This window comes from Eupeodes corollae, chromosome 1 (assembly GCF_945859685.1).
Source record: "Eupeodes corollae chromosome 1, idEupCoro1.1, whole genome shotgun sequence".
Lineage (NCBI taxonomy): Eukaryota > Metazoa > Arthropoda > Insecta > Diptera > Syrphidae > Eupeodes > Eupeodes corollae.
In genome coordinates this window covers 840,306-860,176 of record NC_079147.1, presented here as the reverse complement: position 1 = coordinate 860,176, position 19,871 = coordinate 840,306, and the positions used below count along the sequence as shown (strand labels likewise).

Here is a 19,871-nt window from a genome sequence, read left to right as displayed (position 1 = left end):
TTTAATCTTACATCGGCTATGTTTTGCAATGATGGAGCAGCTATAAACACAACATACGGAGTGAACTCAGCAGTTCGAAGGATTTTAAGCGCTTGTGGTTCCACGTCCAATATTGCCATTTTGCCATCAGTGTGAATGCGTCGAATTGTATCTAATTTCGTGCCGTACATTGCGTCCTCGTGAGTGCCTGTTGATGATAGGGGAGGAATACAAAACATAGAGGTTAGGATCTAGTATACAGTTAGAAAGACACTTAGGATTTTAATTTGCATGTTTAACAACTCAAATCCAACTAGATGAAGGACGACTAGCAAATGCAATAAAACTCGTTCTCTTCTGTTGGAGGTTTACGAGTTTGTCTGCGATGAGGTCGATTGGGTAAGCGAACGAACAGTTTATGGTCACTCAAACAAACCGTGATGGTCCAATTTATATCATCGGAATTCACGAGAATATGGAAATGGTCAAAGGAGGAGTTTTGTAGTTCTTGTTAGATTAACTGGTATGCGGATTTAGAATGCGAATAGTAAGGAAATAAGATGAATGTATATTCCTGGCGAAACTGCATTCGGTAAATAAACTTGAATTGTCTAAAGGTATATGCAAGGTCTAGTGAAATAGATGCTGGGAGGTGCATTTAAATGGAATATCAAAACGCATTTAAAAAAATTCACAAATTCGACATTTGTTAGAAAAAACGTAGATATTACGAAACAATTGCTTTCAAAAATTGACCTTATCAAAATCGGAAGAAAATTTTCATAGGTAAATATGATACATCTATTACGATGTTTTTCTTATAATAACAGTATTTTCGTAGTTGAATAGAATTTTTATTATTGAGTGATTTAAAAGTTTGTTCGCTGTGTTTTTAAAAAAACCAATTACATTTGTATAGACCTAATTTTTTACAAGCTTTGTGAAATGATGCATACCTACATATGTCATTTTCCAGATTTGTTTTGAAATTGAATACAAACAAAATACTTACACTTTCGTGAGGTGTGAGTTGTATTTTTTGTATAGTTTTTGAATTTTGAAACGAAAACTGAAAGTTTCTAAAGAGAATTAATTTTTGGCCACTCGGATACAAAATTGAGACAACAATTTTTTAAGCATTGAAACATAAAACGAAGACATTAATAAGAATTACTATTTAATACGTTACCTTAATCAAGCATATGTATCTACATGTAGGAATTACTGATAATTATTATTTAATTATAGAATGAAATGCTATAATTACGAATTAACAATTGATTGTTATTCTTTACAATCTGCGAAGCCAGTTCAGTCCAAAAAATAAGTTTGCGCTAAGTCAACTGCGACCTAAAGATCTTTTGTGCCAGTTAATAGAACTCAAATGTAAGGAATTCTGGCTTTTTACTATGTAAAGTTGTTTCTACCTAATTGTATGCAGTATTTAAAACATTTTTCGTTAAAACATTTCTCGAGTAATGTTTTAACTGCCTCATTTTATTAAGTTCTTTCGAGATTTTTCTCCTTTTTTTTACCAAGGACTTGACTAAAACCAAACAAAGCCAATAAATAATTTGTCAGTCTATTTCAAAAAATTTAATTTAATTTGATGAGGTGTCCCAATATAATTTAATTTACCGCGAAATTGCACTCTGAAATAATTATAACAGTGAAAAGTAATCCTATAATATCTTTGCCTCGTAAAAAAAACAACATCAAAAGCATAAAAAGGTTATTCATCAGATATTTTTAGGGGATAGTAAAATGTCATGCATCAGTTGACAAAATCATAATCTTAACTTTTTTTAGATGTTTTAAAATTCAGAACATCTAACCTGCAATTATTGCAGATGAGGAAATGTAATTATCGTCTAACATAAGAACTAAGAAGATTGCCTATTATAGTCCAAATCAGTAGTAAAGCATCTTAAACGTAAAACTATGTTTTTGAATGCCCTGGTACAATATGCTTGACCTGTTTTATTGTGTATCCCAACATTATCATGGACGTTTGGGAACATCAAAATGAGTTAATAATAATACAGAACAAAAGTCATACGTAGATAAAGTGGGTCATTTTAATTTAAAATGTGTACCTTAAAAAATCCCTTAACAAAAGACAAATGAATTTCTGCTTTGTTGAAAATGTATGTCTTGTTTAGGGATTTATTCATACAAAGAACATAATTTTTTAAATAGGTAGGTGCGGTACACGTTTTAAAAACTTTTGTTTTCTGGCCAAACGAATCTTAAACTAAAATCAAGAAAGTTTTCATTGCAAAGAGTTTTGTTTTGCTAAATGAGGATTAACTTTGCAAAAACTCTGCTGAATAGAAGAATTTTTTTTAACCTTGCATTTGTGAGGTATGCATAATCAGAAAAAAAAGAACAGAAACCAACCCACACTTAAGGAATAGGGCGGTTAGTTAACAAGTTTTGAGACTTTTTTGTCCTATGCCTGTAAATAAGGGTAAATCAAAAAATACAATCTGCTTATAGTAATAAACGAATAAGCAGGAAAAGGACTTAGCTATAAAGACCTGGCTTGGGTGATATTATGAGGATAATTATGTATGTTAAAACCATTGAGAAAAAACAAAAGCCAACCTAAAGTCGGTTTTAATATGCAATTGTCAGTTTCTTGTCTTATATTAGGGTAAAGTCAATTCAAATTTATAATAAAAATGGATCTGGATTAACTTTAATTGTTGTTTAACTGCTTTCAACATAGAATCGTCGTTTTCCCAATCCAATTTAACTAATGAAATGCATCTATAAAGTTCTTGGAATACATTTTCATTTGAAAGGAATCATTTTAATTCAAAATAGCATATATTTTGCACCCGACTTCAAATAAATTCTACCTTATGGTTGCTATCAGGCTTTCTATGAAGTCATTACTAAACTCTACTCAGCTATCAAAACGGAAATAAAACCAAGTACAAAAACACATTCATACCATATTCGAGATACTCGTTTGCTGCAATGTCGGCCATCATTTCGTCATGTGACACAAAATAGTAGCTGCGACCATTTTCCTCATCCGGCCTTGGAGGTCTCGTTGTATCTGGAACATAAAAAAATATATTATTCCATTTTAAATGTATTAACAATGAAAAATATATTTTACTCACGTGGTATTGGATAAGCATATTTATCTGGATACTTAGCTATAAGAGTGTTTTTGATATGACGACGACCAACACCATGTGCGCCTAATAATACTAAAGTTTTCCGATGAAAGCTGGGATCAGCAACTATAAAAATGAAAAAAAAAACATTAATTTTATTTATTTTCTAGAAAATTGAGGATTTGTTTAAAAAGAATACGGTCTGATTGCTTGCAATAAAAATTCATACATTGGAATTTCATATTGCATGTTAAAACTCAGGAATAAGTTAATTTTAATTCTATATAATACATTTTTAAGGAGAACTGCAAACAGTGAACTAAGCTTACCTGGCACTTTAACAACCTCCTCATATGTCACTAAATCCAAATTATCGAACACAGCGTTATGTTTGGCCAAGTACTTGTCCCGGCATTGCTTTTTTTTTCGTCCGAAAATCGAGCAATTAACTAAAAAGCAAATTAAAATGTTTATTTAGAGAAATGACTTAGGATTTTAAAATGTTGTTATTGAATTTTAAAAAGAATTAGAAAATGTTAATTATAATAAATTAAACATAATTAACAGCGTCTTAAAACACAGTACAATCTACAAAAGTCTCAAAAAGCCAAGTGCAAAAAATAATATAAATACAATTTCTAATAAACTTCCCAAAAACAAAATTTTTCATAACCAAACATTCTCTACCTGTGTCTTGCATTCATATTTGTGTATATTTTGTTTCCAAATTTTCTTAACTCGTTGGATATCAATTGCGAGCTGAATTAAAAAGGAAACGCGACATCGGGACAACATCATCATGCCATAAACAAGAGTTACTATAATTATGTTACAATGATACGAAAATAATACACCGTTTGCATACCTACGGTGATAGAATAGTTTGCTTTTGAAACATGCAAAGCTTGATGAGTGATGGATGGACCGTTTTTAAAAGCTAATGATGATCCCTAAATCGGCAACAGCCAAATACTTAAAAAATGATTATGGTTTGTTTTGAAAACTTGTAAATATTTTTTACTTTTAAACAAAAGATTTGTGTAACAAAAGATTACATTTTTGAATTTAGATTGATGCTTACTAATTTTAACAATCTAAATACTTGTGTTCGGCATTTAAATGAGATTTAAAAAAAAAAACTTAATTGGAACAAAGTTTCAGATTATTTCTAAAGAATACATCAATTGAAAACTGTTTTTTAAGCAGATTTAGAAAAGCAAGCAATAAAATTTGTTCACTTAAGTAAAGGTTATGAAAATAATGTTTATTCCCAAATTTAACAACAAGGACCAAAAAACGATAAATTATGTTTTTATGTTTTACTTTAATATTTACATTGGCTTCATGTATTGCTTGCTTTTCCATGAAAGCTTATACAACTCGGAAAAATACATCTAATTGAAGATTGCACCCTTTGTTTAAAAGATGATGACTTTTGTTAACAATCAGCTATAGTTGTGTATCAATTTTCCTGGCCATGGCTTATGTACACCTTAGTACACATGAGTATTAAACTTTGGATTTATTTTGTAAATTTAAATGTGTATTCCTTTTTTTGTGTAAGCTTTTTCTTTTCCTTATAAACACCGAAGAAAATAAACAAAAACTTTGTGTTGAAAAGAACCAAAATAAAAATAAAGTGCTTACATTTTTTAATTCATATTCATGAGCACTTTTTAAGAAACATTTCAAGAGAAGCTGTGAAATTGAGGTATTCTGCTTGTATCGAATTTTTCAACGAAGCTTTAATTGGGGCTTAGTGATGGAATTAGCAGTGATCAGGAGGTTTTCACCCCTTGCTGGTAGATATTTGTATAAACTTCAAAGTAGACTCTAATAATAATCCTGCACAGCTTTGTTAATTTATAATGCAGTAGAATATTATACCGTATGTATGTATGTATAATACACATATGTGCGATTATTAAAACCCCAAGGCAAGAGGTACATTTTCGCGACCAGACATACCATCATGATACTGCAATGTCAAAGAGCAAAATGTGTTATCTAAAGGGTCATTTCCTGATATTATCCGCTTAATGTAGGTATTTAATCGTATGCCTTGATGCAAACGATATCTTCAACAATATACAATAAACCTACATACCTATAACAAAACGTATATAATAGGTTTAAATTACAGAAGAGTTTTCAATTCTGGATCCATTTTCAACTTTGCAGCAGTACGTTGGAAGGAAACAAGACAGTTCTCATCCCTATAAACAAAAAATATCGTAAACTGAATCCTAGGGGGATACAAACAGTTTCCATTGCACCCTCGAACGTGGACAACGTTAAATAAAAACCGACACCGAGATACGAATAAAAGCACCGTGAAATTGTATAGTGAAGTCTTCATACGGTTTAATTAAAAGTTTCGAATTGACAGATTTCGTTTGGTAATTGCGATTACACTCATCTTAAATGAATTTGGTATAGAACAAAAAAAAAAAAACAAAAAAACTCCTAAGGACTTAGGTAGCAACATCAAAGAATACTTATTTCTTGAGGAATTAATTTTGGCAAAGCACACATTAGACTTGCTGAGATGGAAAATTAATTCACTTTTTTCAGTGATGCTCATTTTAAAGGTTCTCACAAGGAAAAAGTTGTGAAAAGATAACAAACTATAAAAATCTACCTACTTGTAGGACTTACAAATCAAATTTCCTTGGAAATTTGTTATAATTACATTCGCCTTTATGAAACAGATGCTTTTATTTCTAGGTAAACAAGACAAATATTTAAAATTGTTTTTTTCATTTTTTTAAAAATAATATTGTAGGTACTCAGGGTTTCTTGATCAAGGAAACTTCGACATTCGGAATTATAGTAAGTTATTCTTTATTTAAGGGGGTATTCTGGTCTAGAGACATGAATTTTATGTAATTTTTGAAGTGCTGTAGAAAAAAGCAAGCTACAATTTTACCATCAATTTTTTTATACATTATTTATTCACATTAGAAGCATACAAAAAAAATAAAAAAGTAAAAAAAAAATAAAAATTCCGTTAGTTATCAGCTGATAGAGTAGTGCGTCTCAAAAATTTGGTGCGTGACCATACCCACGATTTTAACTCTCCTAGAAATCTGAAATCAAAAACTAAAAAAGATTATTAATCTACAATAATGTCGCAATGTCTGGAACTACGGAAAAGTTACAAACATTTTTTTTTACAAAATGGCGGCTGTCTAAAGAAAAATACAAAAAATTTACCATTTTTTTGAACATTCTTCGATTTGTTAAAAATAGTAAAAATTAAAATTTGGGGATGGCCGTAGTTCCGGACGTAGACAAGTCCCTAAAGAAGACTTTCTTAAAATTTCAAGTAAATCGGTTCGGCAGAACCTGAGAAATCGTGGATTTAGATTCAAAAAGACAGTTCTGAGAAAAACGCGTTTAAAGTACCCCATTATGTCTTTTGTTCTATTAGTTGCAGCCCAACCGATTTGGATGGCTGCTCAGCAAAATACTTATTTCTCCGAAAATAATTTGAATTTGGAAAAATCCTCTAGTAGACATATTCTTAAATAGTTAAACTATGAAAATATGAAAAGAAAAAAAAATCGATTTTTTTTAATTTCTAGACCAGAATACCCCCTTAAGCGTAACTCAACCTAGTAGCCCAAGCAGGCAACAAAAACAGTACATTTGCTTAGAAAAATCTATTTCTTCTTATTGTGATGTTGAAAGAAGTGAATTCGTTAACATAATTATTTGGACCTTTGTAATATGAATAAATTGTGTTGTATTTATAATTGCAGCAGGGGAAAAAGTCCAGAAAACAAAAAAATATTATTTTTGTGAATGAGAGAGCAGTGGTATAGGAAAAACAAAAGGTAGCATGTAAGTGTACAAAACTGAGCTTACAAAAAAATAACTTTTTAAGGTGTGTCCACATCAAAGAAATATTTCAGGAAACAATGTTTATAAAACGATTCTGAAATGTTTTCCATTTGTTCTAAAACATTCAAAAATGTTTCTGACCTTTTTTTTTTGACGCTTTGATAAACATTCCTGAAATGGTTTTAGTCTTCATTTATTTACTTATTCAGTTTTGTGCGTGAAAATGAATTGTAAGGAAGTTACAATCCATTTTCACACTTCGATCCATTGACTGCGTCATGTTTTATCACCATGAAAAAAAGAGGTTGGGATGCAACCCACACTGATAACTTTCCATCCTGTCGATTGGTCTTGATTAAAGGATTTGTAGGTTTGTGTGTTTTGTTAAAAAAAGTTATTAGTTAAATTATTCTAAAAAATTCAAATTAACCAACAATATTTTGCCATTTGACTTCAAAATCTATTTTTGTATAACGACGTTCTTAGTCGTTAACCAATTTTACCAATTTTAGTAGCATTTGTGAACTATTTGTTGTAGATATAAATTTTGGTATAATAAAAACTTACTGTTAGATTTTGTTTTAATAAGAAATGTACTGAATGTCGAAAACCATATTTTCTGTTAGGTGAAATAAGTTTTAAGCCAAATATTTTGGATTTTTGAAAAAATATTCGAGTAAAAAATCAATGTTTACCAATTTTAAGTAATCCTTTTTTTTATTTTTTGTAAGAAACCTGTCAATTTGATTTTTCTCAAAATATTACTAAATGTTGAAAACAATATTTTTTATAAGATAAATTAAGTTGGATGCCATAATATCAAATTTTCTAAAAGAATTTAAGTCGGAATTCAATTTTTACCAAACTTTAGCAATGTTTTTTTTTAGGTTTTTATTTTTATAAAAACTACTGTCAATTAGACTTCGTACAAAACAAAATTGTTTAAAGATAAAATATTTTTTTAACTGTAAAATTTTTGAGGTGACAAATATTTGTTTTCATTACGTACGAACGTACGTACACACGCACGCACAGATATCTTTTTAAAAATCTTTTATTTCAACTCTAAGGACCTTGAAATGTAGAGAAATGTCAACATTTTCAATTCGACAAATCGGACTCATTATTACAACTTCCTATGGGAAGTTAAAAATACAAAAATGTTCAAATGTTCATTAACTGGATTCCACAAAACCTTTTTAAAAAGAATAGGGCTGGAATTCGACATCTTTTAAACTTAATTGTTAAACCATTTTTTTTTTTAGTTAAAAGCCTGAACCACTGAAAATATCGCTGCTGTAAGTGAAAGTGTTGGCGGAGACCCGAATACGTCTATTTCTTGTTTTCGCAGGGATTAGGATTGTCTTATGACATATAATGGCGTATTTTACATTTGGATCTACACCTGCTTCCATAAAAAGTCCATCTCACAGAAAAACTGAAGCCGGCTGACTTTTCAAAACGTCTTAGATACGTTGAATACGTTGATACTTTTTTGTGGGGTTACGCGAAAGACCGTGTTTATGCAGATAAACGTTTAACTCTTGAGCACTTTAAAACCACCGAAGCATAGCTACTTTTTAATTTTAAAATAAAGTTCTTTAAAAAGTGTCATAACAAAATACATATATATTCGAAATTAATATAATATTAAAAAAATTGAAAACAGAAATCAAAATAAAACGTTTTACATCTCTCACAAAAAGTTTAACGAACGTAAAAATAATTGCGATCGACGTACGATTGAACGGATTTAAAAACATTTCGTTTTAAGTTTTTCTAGCATTGTCTGGTGATTGGCATGGATCAGAGAGAAGTTCTTTTCCTGATGTGCATTCTGTATATTAATCCATATCTTCGTTAACTTTAGAAATCATGATTATTTGAACACAATATCATAAAAGTAATAATATTTTGTTAGCTTATTAGGTCCTTAATGAGTATATTATTTCTTTTAACTTTACTCGAAAAGAAAACGTCAATATTTAAAAAACGTATTGTACATATTAGGTACAAATGTTGTTCAAAAGTAATATTTATATAAATAATACGGCAACAATAGGAGCGTCCGTATGTGAACGCATATAGACAGAACTTTAAATTTGTTTAATGACTATGAAACAAAAAGTATTTCTTCTGTTTTTCAAGCAGTCAGTCGTATTGCGAATATTAATGACATCTACCTATTGATAGTGGATAAGCATTTTTCATATAAAATTAAATCTTAAACTTTGATATTTCTCAAATATCAATTGATAGTTGATTGTCTCAATAAGGCAGAAGTTAAATTTTTGTGTAATTTTGCTAGCCTTTAAAAAAAAGACATTCTGATGAAATTTTTCATGTCGAGACTACTTTTGATCATGGTTTTTACGTAAGGTTTTAAACGGAATAATTTGTACGTTTTATTAGGCCGTTTAAAAAAATTGTTTTTTAACAATTATGAGTGGAAAGCCTAAGCAACAGAACACCAGTTTTTTTTTTGACATAACTGCCGTGTTGATTTTAAGAAACCACTTAGTCTATCTTCGAAACTTTTTTATTAATTTCAAGATCGTTGCCAAATTAGCTGCCAACGGAAAATGTCGAAAACTTTGTAGCAGCATTTATTTTTATACGTTTCGACTGGGATATTGTCTTTTCCATGTAATAAGGGATCTAAGTCAACATATTATGATTTCTAGAGACTGTTTACCTCTTATAAACCGAAATGAAAATGTCTAGCGTTTTATCTACTTTCGAGACTATGACTGGAACACTTTGTTCAGAATTATTTGCCATTTGAAAATATTTTTTTTTAATTTTGTTGATATTCAGTTTTTGTTGTTAAATGAACTTTTTTATTCTGTTTCAAAATGTACATAGATAAAATACCTTCTTTTTCGAATACATCTTTAATTCCGTTAAAAAGGCCGTTCTTTTTCGCTGAAAAGAAAATGAAAATTGTAAAAAATAATAACAAAATAATAATAAAAAACTTTTGTTTTTGTTAGTTACATTATTTAAGGAATTAACATTAATCCGATATCCAGCCCACAATTATGTATGTTATATGAGATTAAGCTTGGTAATTGGTACACTAAATGATGGTTTTAGCAAAAACGAATTCGATAGCTTATAATATAAAACTAAATGTTGGAAGCCTTGATGTCAGACTGTGGGCGAACGATTTCCCACAACGATAGATAACCAAAAACATACCCTTCATTTCACGCCGAGGTTCTTTATACCAATACATTTATAATTAAAATTATATTTTTTGTTTATTAATTATGAACAATTTCCGGTAAAATATAGGATTGAAATGTAAAAAATAGGCTCAACTCAATAAAATTAAAATCAAGACAATTTAATATAAATATAAATATAAATATAAATATAAATATAAATATAAATATAAATATAAATATTAATATTAATATAAATACAAACATAAATATTAGTTTGTGTATTGAAAAGAAAACAATGTTTAATTCATAAAAATAGCTATCATTCAATTGATTCTATTAATAATAACTTTTCTGACTTAAAGTTATTCTTCTCAGGTCTTTTTATGATATATTTTGTACTTTCAAGAGTTTGATTCAAGATGTGTGCTGCAATTTTACACAAAAAATAATAATAAAATTAACAAAAAATAACACGATTCTGTGATACTAAACAGTTAATCGGGGGAGAAACAGTGTTACAACATTCAAAAATATTTTTGAAAAGCCAGACTAAAATTGTGATTGTTCTTTTGTAATAACTATAATTTACAAAAAATATAAAGCGCGAATGAAAAAAGGAGAACAGTCTCTTTAAATGAAGATTTAAGGTGATTTTTTAGATCGGGTGATTTATGTTAAATGTAGTGATTTTATATTATACATATTTAACTGTAACAGATGCGTGATTAAATAAAATTATCGTTGGTGTGACTAAAAATGTGTGTAATAAAAGTTACAAATAATCTGAAAAAATCTATTCTTAATTAATTGAATAAAAACACTAAAGAGATGTTTTTTTTTATATATATATAAAATATAATAAAATCAAGGAAATAAAAATATTTTAAAACAGGAAAACAAATATTTAATGATTGCTTTGGGGTTCCATTTTTTTTTTTTAATTTTCAAGGTACCTGTCGATCCATCACATCCGTCGGCATGAGCCGAACATCCAGGTCCAGCTTCGCCTGTTTTCGTTTGTATTTTACATTTATTTTTATTTAATTTAATTTCAAATGAATGTATTGATAGTTTTTATTTAATTTTTTTAGAAGATATAAGTAGATACATAAGTAAGTATATTTTTGTTAGCGGCCACACAACAAACAAACCAACACGCAAAACAAATATCACACGTTATAAAGGGAAAAAATAAATATTTATGCATTTTAATTTTGACTATAAATTTATTTTCATTTTACTATGAAATTTATGAATGATTAACGTATACATATACATGGTAACATACATAACAATACCAAAGACATTTTCAATAAAATTAAAATAAATTTTCAAAATAAAATATTCAAAATAATAAAAATTAGAAAGTTTCAATGATGCGGATTTGTTTTTAAGGATAGCAAAGTAAAGAAGGTACAAACTTCAATCTAAATATGGTAAATATGTTAGTGTGTTTCACTATTTCACGATACACAAAATATAATTTTCAAGCTAAGTTACAAATAGTATTACTTTTGGAGTATTTGAAAATTCCTCGAAAGAGGCAGTACCGGTGAAAGAAAATCTTTAGGTGGCACTTGCAGGAATTGAACCTCTGGCATGACAGTAGTAAGCAGTAACTATAACCCCGAAGGTACTACTTTGTCGGCTTAAACCTCGTTTTAAAAATGGTAGCTGGTATATAGGAAAGGCTTATTTTTTCTTAAATTGGTTTATTACTTCGGCTCTATGCAATAACTTCCAAATAACTCGTTACAATACTTTTATTCTTCAATGTTAAGATTTCTGGTATTTATTAACTCTTGACAATAGAAAAATAACATACATACATATACATATGTAAGTCCTTATAAGTAGTTATATGCTTTTTCTAAAATTACATTTACATAGAAGGAATTTGTTATGTATACCGCTCTTTAGGTTTTATTATAAGTGACAATTTTATGAGAAGAATTGAGAATATCAAGAAGGCTAAAGGTTCTTTATTAAGGACTTTTTTATTTTAAATTGTAAGAAGTTATTTTATTATGAATAATATTCTAAATTTTCGAATATATTTCGCTTACAGTGTTGGAAAAAATAATAGAAGCAAGTGCCTTCATTATTTTTCATAAATAATATTTTTTTAACAATTAAGTCTTTTGTCGTAAGTTTTTCCATATTTTAATTGTACCTAATAATACTCTTAAATGACATTTGTTTTTACTTAAGGGTAAAAAGTTCGAGACCAATGATGATTTCGTCTGGAAAAAATAATAGAAACAACCTACTTTCACTGTTATTCTAACGTAAGGATTCATTTTTGTCTATTAATATAGGCGTTTTGAGTAAACGCTCGAATGTATTTGAAACATTACATTCACGCCTAAAGAAGAAACAAGATGAAGAAAAAGATAAACTTCTAAGCGTTTTGATACACTTTTGGTAAGAATATGAAAGAAGAAACCATTTCTTTCTTTAAGAGAACTCAAAAATGAATTAAACGGATCAGTTACGGCTAAAACAATAAGAAACCAACTTAAAGAAGCAAGTCTTCCTGGTAGGAATCCACGAAAAGTGTAATTTTTTAACCAAGAAAACCTTATACAAAGACTTTCCTTTGCAAACAAACACTTACATCGTTCTTATAGAATTAACGTTTTGTGGTCGAATGGAACAAAGATAAATTTGTTTACTTCCGATGGAAAAATGTATGCATGTGAGAAGGCCAAAAGACATGAAGTTTAACTCAAAATACACAAGGAAGACAGTGAAACACGGTGGCGGGAATATAATGATTTGAGGGTACTTTTCAGCATCTGGTGTAGGTCCAATATTTTGAATCAAAGATAAGATGTGCGATGTAGATTATTTCCATATCTTAAATTCAGCTAAGCTTACATTAACTGAAGATGAGGTGCCAATCAAATGGGAGTTCTTGACAAATACTCACACCAAAACAAAATCAATGTTTTGGAATGGCCATCACAATCCCCCGGCCCAAACCCATTTGAACACTTTTAGGGCATCCTAAAGCGAACGATCAGAGATTGTAAAACCAAAAAAAAGACGAGTTGTGGTCGAATGGTACTTCCCGTAGAGACATGTGCCGACTTCGATGGCGCGAACAGTGGAGAAAGTTATTAATAATAAGACTGCCACTACAAGGAATTTGAAATACTTTTACAGTTAAGTTATTTTCTCGCTTCAAAAAGAGTACCATTCTAATTTTCTTCTATTATTTTTTCCAGAAAGAAACAACATAATAATCACAAGTCTATTTTTTATCATTATTTCGCAATATTATATTTGAAAAAAATGGTTGCAATTAAGCAATAAGTTGTTAAAAATGTATCTGTATAGTTTTATTTTCCGAATCTTCATAAATACCTTTTTATGTTTTAAAAAAATGAACACGAAGCATGCTTCTATTATTTTTTCCAACACTGTATATTAGGCGTTGTTGCATTTTAATTGATTACATATTTCATTTTAAGAGAGGACTTTTTTCATTAGGAGTTAATACGTTAGGGTTTATGCATACAGCATTTACTATCCTTAATGTGTTTAAACACAGTGCGAGTGTTGGGAAAATAGAGAAGGATAAAGGAGATAGTTGTGCACTTTGTTTTGAATATATGTATATATAGGACGGAAAAATAAAGTTGGGTTAAACATTCCAGATTCAAGTAAGGCTGAAAAAACTCTTTGTTTGACAGTACATCATAATTTTAGATCAATGTCGAAGTCAAACTAATATGCATTCCAAAATAATCGAGTTGAATAGCAAAATTGTTTTAGAGGTGAAATGCAACTGGCTATTTCAATATAGAAATATCGATTAAACAACAAAATACATGAAACATTCCAAGAGTGTTCAAGCGATATAAAAAATTCGGTTATATTTCCATTTCTTCGATTTTTAAAGGTCTTTTTTAGATTGTGTTCTGGTTAAACATGCTCAAGTTTTTGTTAATTACAGCTAGATCAGAAGAGGTAAAACATCTTAAGAACTTAGCAGTATTTTGGATTACATCGAATATATGCCATCATTATATAAGAGATATTCGAATGAGTAAAAATCAAATAATTAAAATAATATCATCGGATAATATCAATATGGTTTCATTCCAATAAAATCAATAATAGATCAGATAACCATTTTTAGAGATGGAAGAATTCCTAGAATTTAACATCTCTTTCTTCCTTCTTTGTTTGACAATTACAAATCTTAAAATTCAAGTTTAAATTATCTTTCTTTGCTCTCTTTTAACAAATCACGCTCCTTATGGTTGATTTTGTTTTTTTTTTTACTCAAGATACACAAAATAAAAAAAAGTACAGAAACTTCAAAACTTACAATTCAAATTATAGTAAATTAAAAGACAGACAAATAAAAATATATAATTATTATGATTAGCGTACCAAAACGCATTACAATTAGACACATGAAAAAATTATGATACAGAAATAACTGAAACCAATTACAGATGATTAAATAATTTAGTTGAGAGGCACAGAGCGAAAGTTTTTCAATATATACATCTTAAATACTTGCCTTGCTCCTGTTTGCTTTTATCCACCGTTTGACAAGCAATTCTCCATTCCTGTAGTTCTGGCGAAGGAATTAACCCAGCTGAACCACCAGCCGTATCCAGTCTAGCTTGCCACCAATGTTGGTCATCCTTGCTAATTATCTTTTGAAAAAAAGAAAAAAGGTTGTTATGTCACCATGACACAAAAAAAGCCATAAATATAAACCTACTTGTAAAATATCACCAGTCTGGAAAGCAATTCCAGCTTGAGCACAGGGAATAAGCTCATCATCCAAAGGATTATAGTCGAATTGTGCTCGTACAAAAATCTGTTCGACCAGATTAAGGAATTTTTCAAAAAAGAGAAAAATAAAAGAGATGCGAACAAAAATAATTATTAATCTATAGATTGTGTTTATGAATAATAAACTTGAAATTGTGTAATAAAAGACAAATTAAAAACAAAAATACTCAGCATATTGCAATAGACCTTGTTTTTTGTCCACATGTTACACAGTAAACAAAAAGGACATCGGTTTATTTTTGGCTTGAATATCAATTCCGTCGAAAATAATTTTGTTTTTTTATCTTGAGATTTATAGATTTATTTAGACTGAGATTCTATTTAAACATTAAGCTTAAGAGAGGCGGGAGGATAAATCTTGTTTTTTTAGCCCTTATAATGAAACACTGACCATCAACAATCTACAAATTTCTTCTTCCAAGAAGTTGGGCATGTTTACAAAAAATCCAATGACGTGAAATCGTAGAATTTGGATTCTGACTTATAAATAAAAAAATTAGGTGGCGCAACAACTAATAGACAACCAGGGCCTATCGACTAATAACTCTCAACCATTTTGGAAGAATGTTGTATCAGGGATACAGGAGAAGTACAGTTTTTATGTTGAATTCGAACGGCTAATTGTGTGAAACATTCTGGCCACATCATTATTTTGTTATTAACAATAAGGCACTTAAAATAAGTCACGATATAGAACACAGCACATTTTGACAGCCTGTTCAACAATTCCAAAATTTAACAGTTTTGAAGATCAACGAAGTCAACAAAATGAACATTGCTTAATATTTTTAATACGGTGTTTTTTCATATAATCCCCACTTTTACTTATTCCCAATTTTGCCTGTCCCACGACAATATTTGTTTCCTTTGCCAAAAATGCACTATCGCCATGTTAAATTTAAGCATGATATATGAGACCACCTCTAAACCAACTAACCAAATTTATTTAATATGGATGATACACAATTTTTCGCTTTCGCATTTGATTATTGTCCTAAAGCAAAACTTAAACAGCACCACAGATAACCTCGATGTCGCCAAGTGTAAATATTTTTAAATTGCCAATTATTTTCCTCAGAAGCAAAGTCAAACTGTTATTACCTTAAATCAAAAATTATGAAAAGACAAAATTTTTTAAGGTATTGATTACAAAAGCAATAACACGGTTGACAAAATTCCTTTTTTTTCTGTTGCACACACAAAAGAATACCTTCTTAAAGAATAAAGATGTTTCGGTCCCGTCAGGTTTTTAACTAAAAACTTATTTTTAACGCTAAGTTAAAACACAACACATTCCTTTCTTAATTTATTATTTACGTTATAAAACAAATTCAGGGGCTTGACAAAAACCTTGGATGTAACTCCTTTATATTATTTAATAATTCGTTTTAAAATTAATTTTAACTGAAAGAAACTCGTTTTCAACATTGTTTTTTTATTTTTTTTTGTTCAATATATTCCAAAAACGTTTTAAAATAAAAAATTGCTTTTATGCCGTTTTTTGTTTTCTATTAAGAACCGATTTATCATAAAAGCTTCAGCTTTCTTTTTAGGTTCATATTTGGCAGGTGAACCTTACAAGTTACAACTAATAAGGATTGTTTTGAAAAGTAGTTAAGAAACTAAACATCTTTCAAGGGATTATTGAAGTGAGAGATTGAAGATTTGGAAAATCACCCCGAATTTGTAGTTTCTTAGATTGTATCTAAGAATCTGACGTTATAAATTGATTTTGAAGATATTTGGGAATGTTGTGCATTCTACTTGTGAGTTTAATTGAAAAATATTAAATTTTGATGTACGCCACTTTACTTAGTGTCGAGTTCTCTCTCATGAAATAAAAGATTTCATCTGACTACACATTTTTTTCAGTGTTCAAAAAAGCGTTCCTCAATCGAGTTCGATCATAAATATTATGTATTTACGTCATGTGTCAAGTGTCATCAGTTCCACTACAAAGGATATGTGGATTTTATTGTATATGAATATGTGTATCTATGTGTATGTGTGTTAACATCTTTTAACCCATTTCGTATTTTACGTTTTAATAGCAAAAGAGCCTTCCTTTCTATACATAAATTTGGTTGTATCCCAGGGGTGAATGTTTTTATGGTTCAATTTTCAATATGAAGTGGTAAAGGGTTTTTGTTCTTTTTGTATAGATTGCAATCTGTTGCTGTTTTTTTTTTTTTATTTTTTGTTAAAGAAGGTATATGTACATATTTGAAGAACATATCTATAGAATAAGGGTTTACCTCATGGAGCTACTTACTGTATATGTATGTCTGAAATTTATTTGAAGATAAATTTGGTTACTACGACAAAGAAGTTCGATGAATTCTTTATTTTTGTAGATTAAATTGAACTCAAGAATAGATAATGCAAAACCATGTTCATAGGACGTCGAAGTGATGTTACATTATTGAATTTTTTATAAACATGGGACACTATCGATTTTTTCTTTATATTTGTAAGGATTTCCTTGGAGGCTAATATACACATTCTTAAATACAACTAAGTTTCAATGGATGGTGAATGTTTTTTAAAGCAATTAATTACTCATTATGTTGAACATTTCCAAATTGTAAAAATACGAAATTTATCGAAGCATTTGTTAAATAAGACATTGAAATTATTCTCTGTACAGGAAGGATGGGAAGTCTGTCTAGCCCAAAATAGCGAGTAATTATTGTTAATATTAAATTATAAGTAAACTTATTAAATTAATATTATACTTATGGACCAAACCGCACGCATTTGAAATTGCAGTCAAATAAACCCCTTTTCTAATTTCATTTAACCAAATTCATTTTTAAAGGCTTTTTAATTTTCATCCAAACCAAATTAAAAAAAATTGAGAAACAAAAACGACGACGGCAGTAAGGATCCTTACAAGCTTATGAAAACCTTCTATTCTTTAAACCTCCCCTGAAAACCGCAAACAAAAATACACATTTGTACTCATTACCATGGTTACGGTAACTCTGATTTATGTGGACACACCCAAAGAGGATTTTACAGGTGTTATAATGTACGTCTGCTGCATACAAATATTACGAGAAAATGCACATACCAACAATGGCTGATTTTGAAATTTAAAAGGATCTGAGATACTTCCGTGAGCTTCAGGCACCCTTGTGTCTAAGTTTAAGGTTCTCCTATTAGGGCTTGTACTGCTCATATTCATTGAACAGATTATATTAAAGAGTTGACGAATTTCAGGTATGTCAGTGAATTTGAAAAATAATCATTATTTTGCTTAAGAATTTTTAAGTATTAACTATTAACAATAATGGGGGATTTACATTTAAAAGTTTATAAGAAAAGAAAAGCGGCATATGACGAAAACACAATAATGAGGGAAAGAGTTCTTCCACGAAGATTTACATATTCTTGACCATATCTGCATTATATCACTTTATATAAACTCTTGTCATGAGGATCTGTATTTCGATAGCTATTATTAAAATTAACTTAGTTTCGAAATGTCGCGTTTTCCATTTGTGATACGAACATAAATTCAACATTTATTTTCTTTTTAGTTCAAAAGAAGCTTCACCGATAAGTTTTTTTTCGTCAATAAAGCTACGAGCCTTTATTTTTATTAAAATATTATAAATGTGAAATTTAGTGAAGTTTACATATTCAAACAGAATGTTCAAAAACCCCACAAGTAAATGGTCATTTACCAAAGTATCTGCTATGTGAGGACTTAATCAAAGTTGGTTTGTATATTAATTTTACTATACATATTTGAGTAAATTGCTCTTGGCCACAACATTGGACTATAAAATAAAAAGGTTAATATAACAGTAATTGCGCCCTCAATTAAGTAACCATTGTGTGTAATGTGATTCTGAGGTGCAAAACATGGTGTAATGCTGTAATTATTGGCGGTATTACCTCAAGTATCATAAGGATTGGATTGTCTATCAAATTGACGCGTTGTGGTAGGATAATATGTTTGCAGCTGTGGCGAAAATGTTTGAATGTTAAATATATATATACTAGCCATTGTTTATTAATATGTATAATGTAGGTATGTATGTATGGAAAGTATTTATGCATATGATTATTATTAATAGTTTCTCTACTGCCGTAATAGAATAAACTTCAGGAATGTTTTGTTTTATAATTATTTTCAATTTGTTAGCATCATCGATGTAGTAAAATCGCTTATTTTAGAAATTACTGTTGAGTGAGTAATAAATCTGAGGTAAAAATATGGAATGTACAATATTTTAAGAAAATGTTTTTTAAATTTAAATACCTACCAAAAAAAGTATGCACGGAATTTCTTTAAAGCGAAAACCAATTTAAATGTTTTAAGCATTCACTAGGGAAACCCAAATCTGGCTATTTTTTCTTTGCCAAATGAAATTCCATGAATATGAGATTTATTTTTTTGTAACAAAGCTTTAAACTGTTTCATTTTCTTGTATATCCTTCATAAGAATCTTGTTAATTTTGTATAAACCTTATCCATCATTCCTGGCAACATGAAATCTACAAACTCTTTGAGTGTACAAAATTAATTAATTTCAAATGTTAATGCAAATTATTTATAGCTTAGGTTTTGAAAATTAATTAACAGACATCAACATGGAAACAAGAGCTACACTTTAAGATTATAACGTCAATCGTAAAATGAAAAATTTGCAAAATTAATGTTTTTGGGAATGATATATAAGAGCTAGTTCTCATTTTTTGGAAACATCTATGCTACTACATTAGTAAGACCTCTAAAGCATAATTTTTAAAGGTATTTTTGATATTGCATAACAACAAAGTTTTATGCAAACCAAATGCGGTAGATGGCCATCAACTTAATGTTTTCAGTCAAAGAATGCTTCACCGTGTTCTTACCAAAAAGTGGCGGTAAACAATTTCTTATGATTATGAATTGACCTTTTTTTAATTATCTGGT

The 19,871-nt window shown here is 29.2% G+C and overlaps 1 protein-coding gene across 8 annotated transcripts in view; it reads right to left on the bottom strand.

Annotated features, from left to right (window-relative positions):
• Positions 1-19,871, bottom strand: part of LOC129943118 (peripheral plasma membrane protein CASK) — a 235,407-nt gene that overhangs the window by 4,448 nt on the left and 211,088 nt on the right. For 3 of the 8 annotated variants that reach the window (XM_056052359.1, XM_056052364.1, XM_056052365.1), the window contains 7 exons: positions 14,871-14,978; positions 14,664-14,802; positions 11,080-11,133; positions 3,440-3,559; positions 3,114-3,236; positions 2,939-3,046; positions 12-187 (listed from right to left, as the gene is read on the bottom strand). In XM_056052359.1, coding sequence (XP_055908334.1) covers positions 12-187; positions 2,939-3,046; positions 3,114-3,236; positions 3,440-3,559; positions 11,080-11,133; positions 14,664-14,802; positions 14,871-14,978 — 828 coding nt within the window. Of the gene's footprint in view, positions 1-11; positions 188-2,938; positions 3,047-3,113; positions 3,237-3,439; positions 3,560-9,830; positions 9,882-11,079; positions 11,134-14,663; positions 14,803-14,870; positions 14,979-19,871 lie in introns of all 8 variants that reach the window. The other 5 variants (XM_056052361.1, XM_056052362.1, XM_056052363.1 and 2 more) reach the window with 3 other exon arrangements.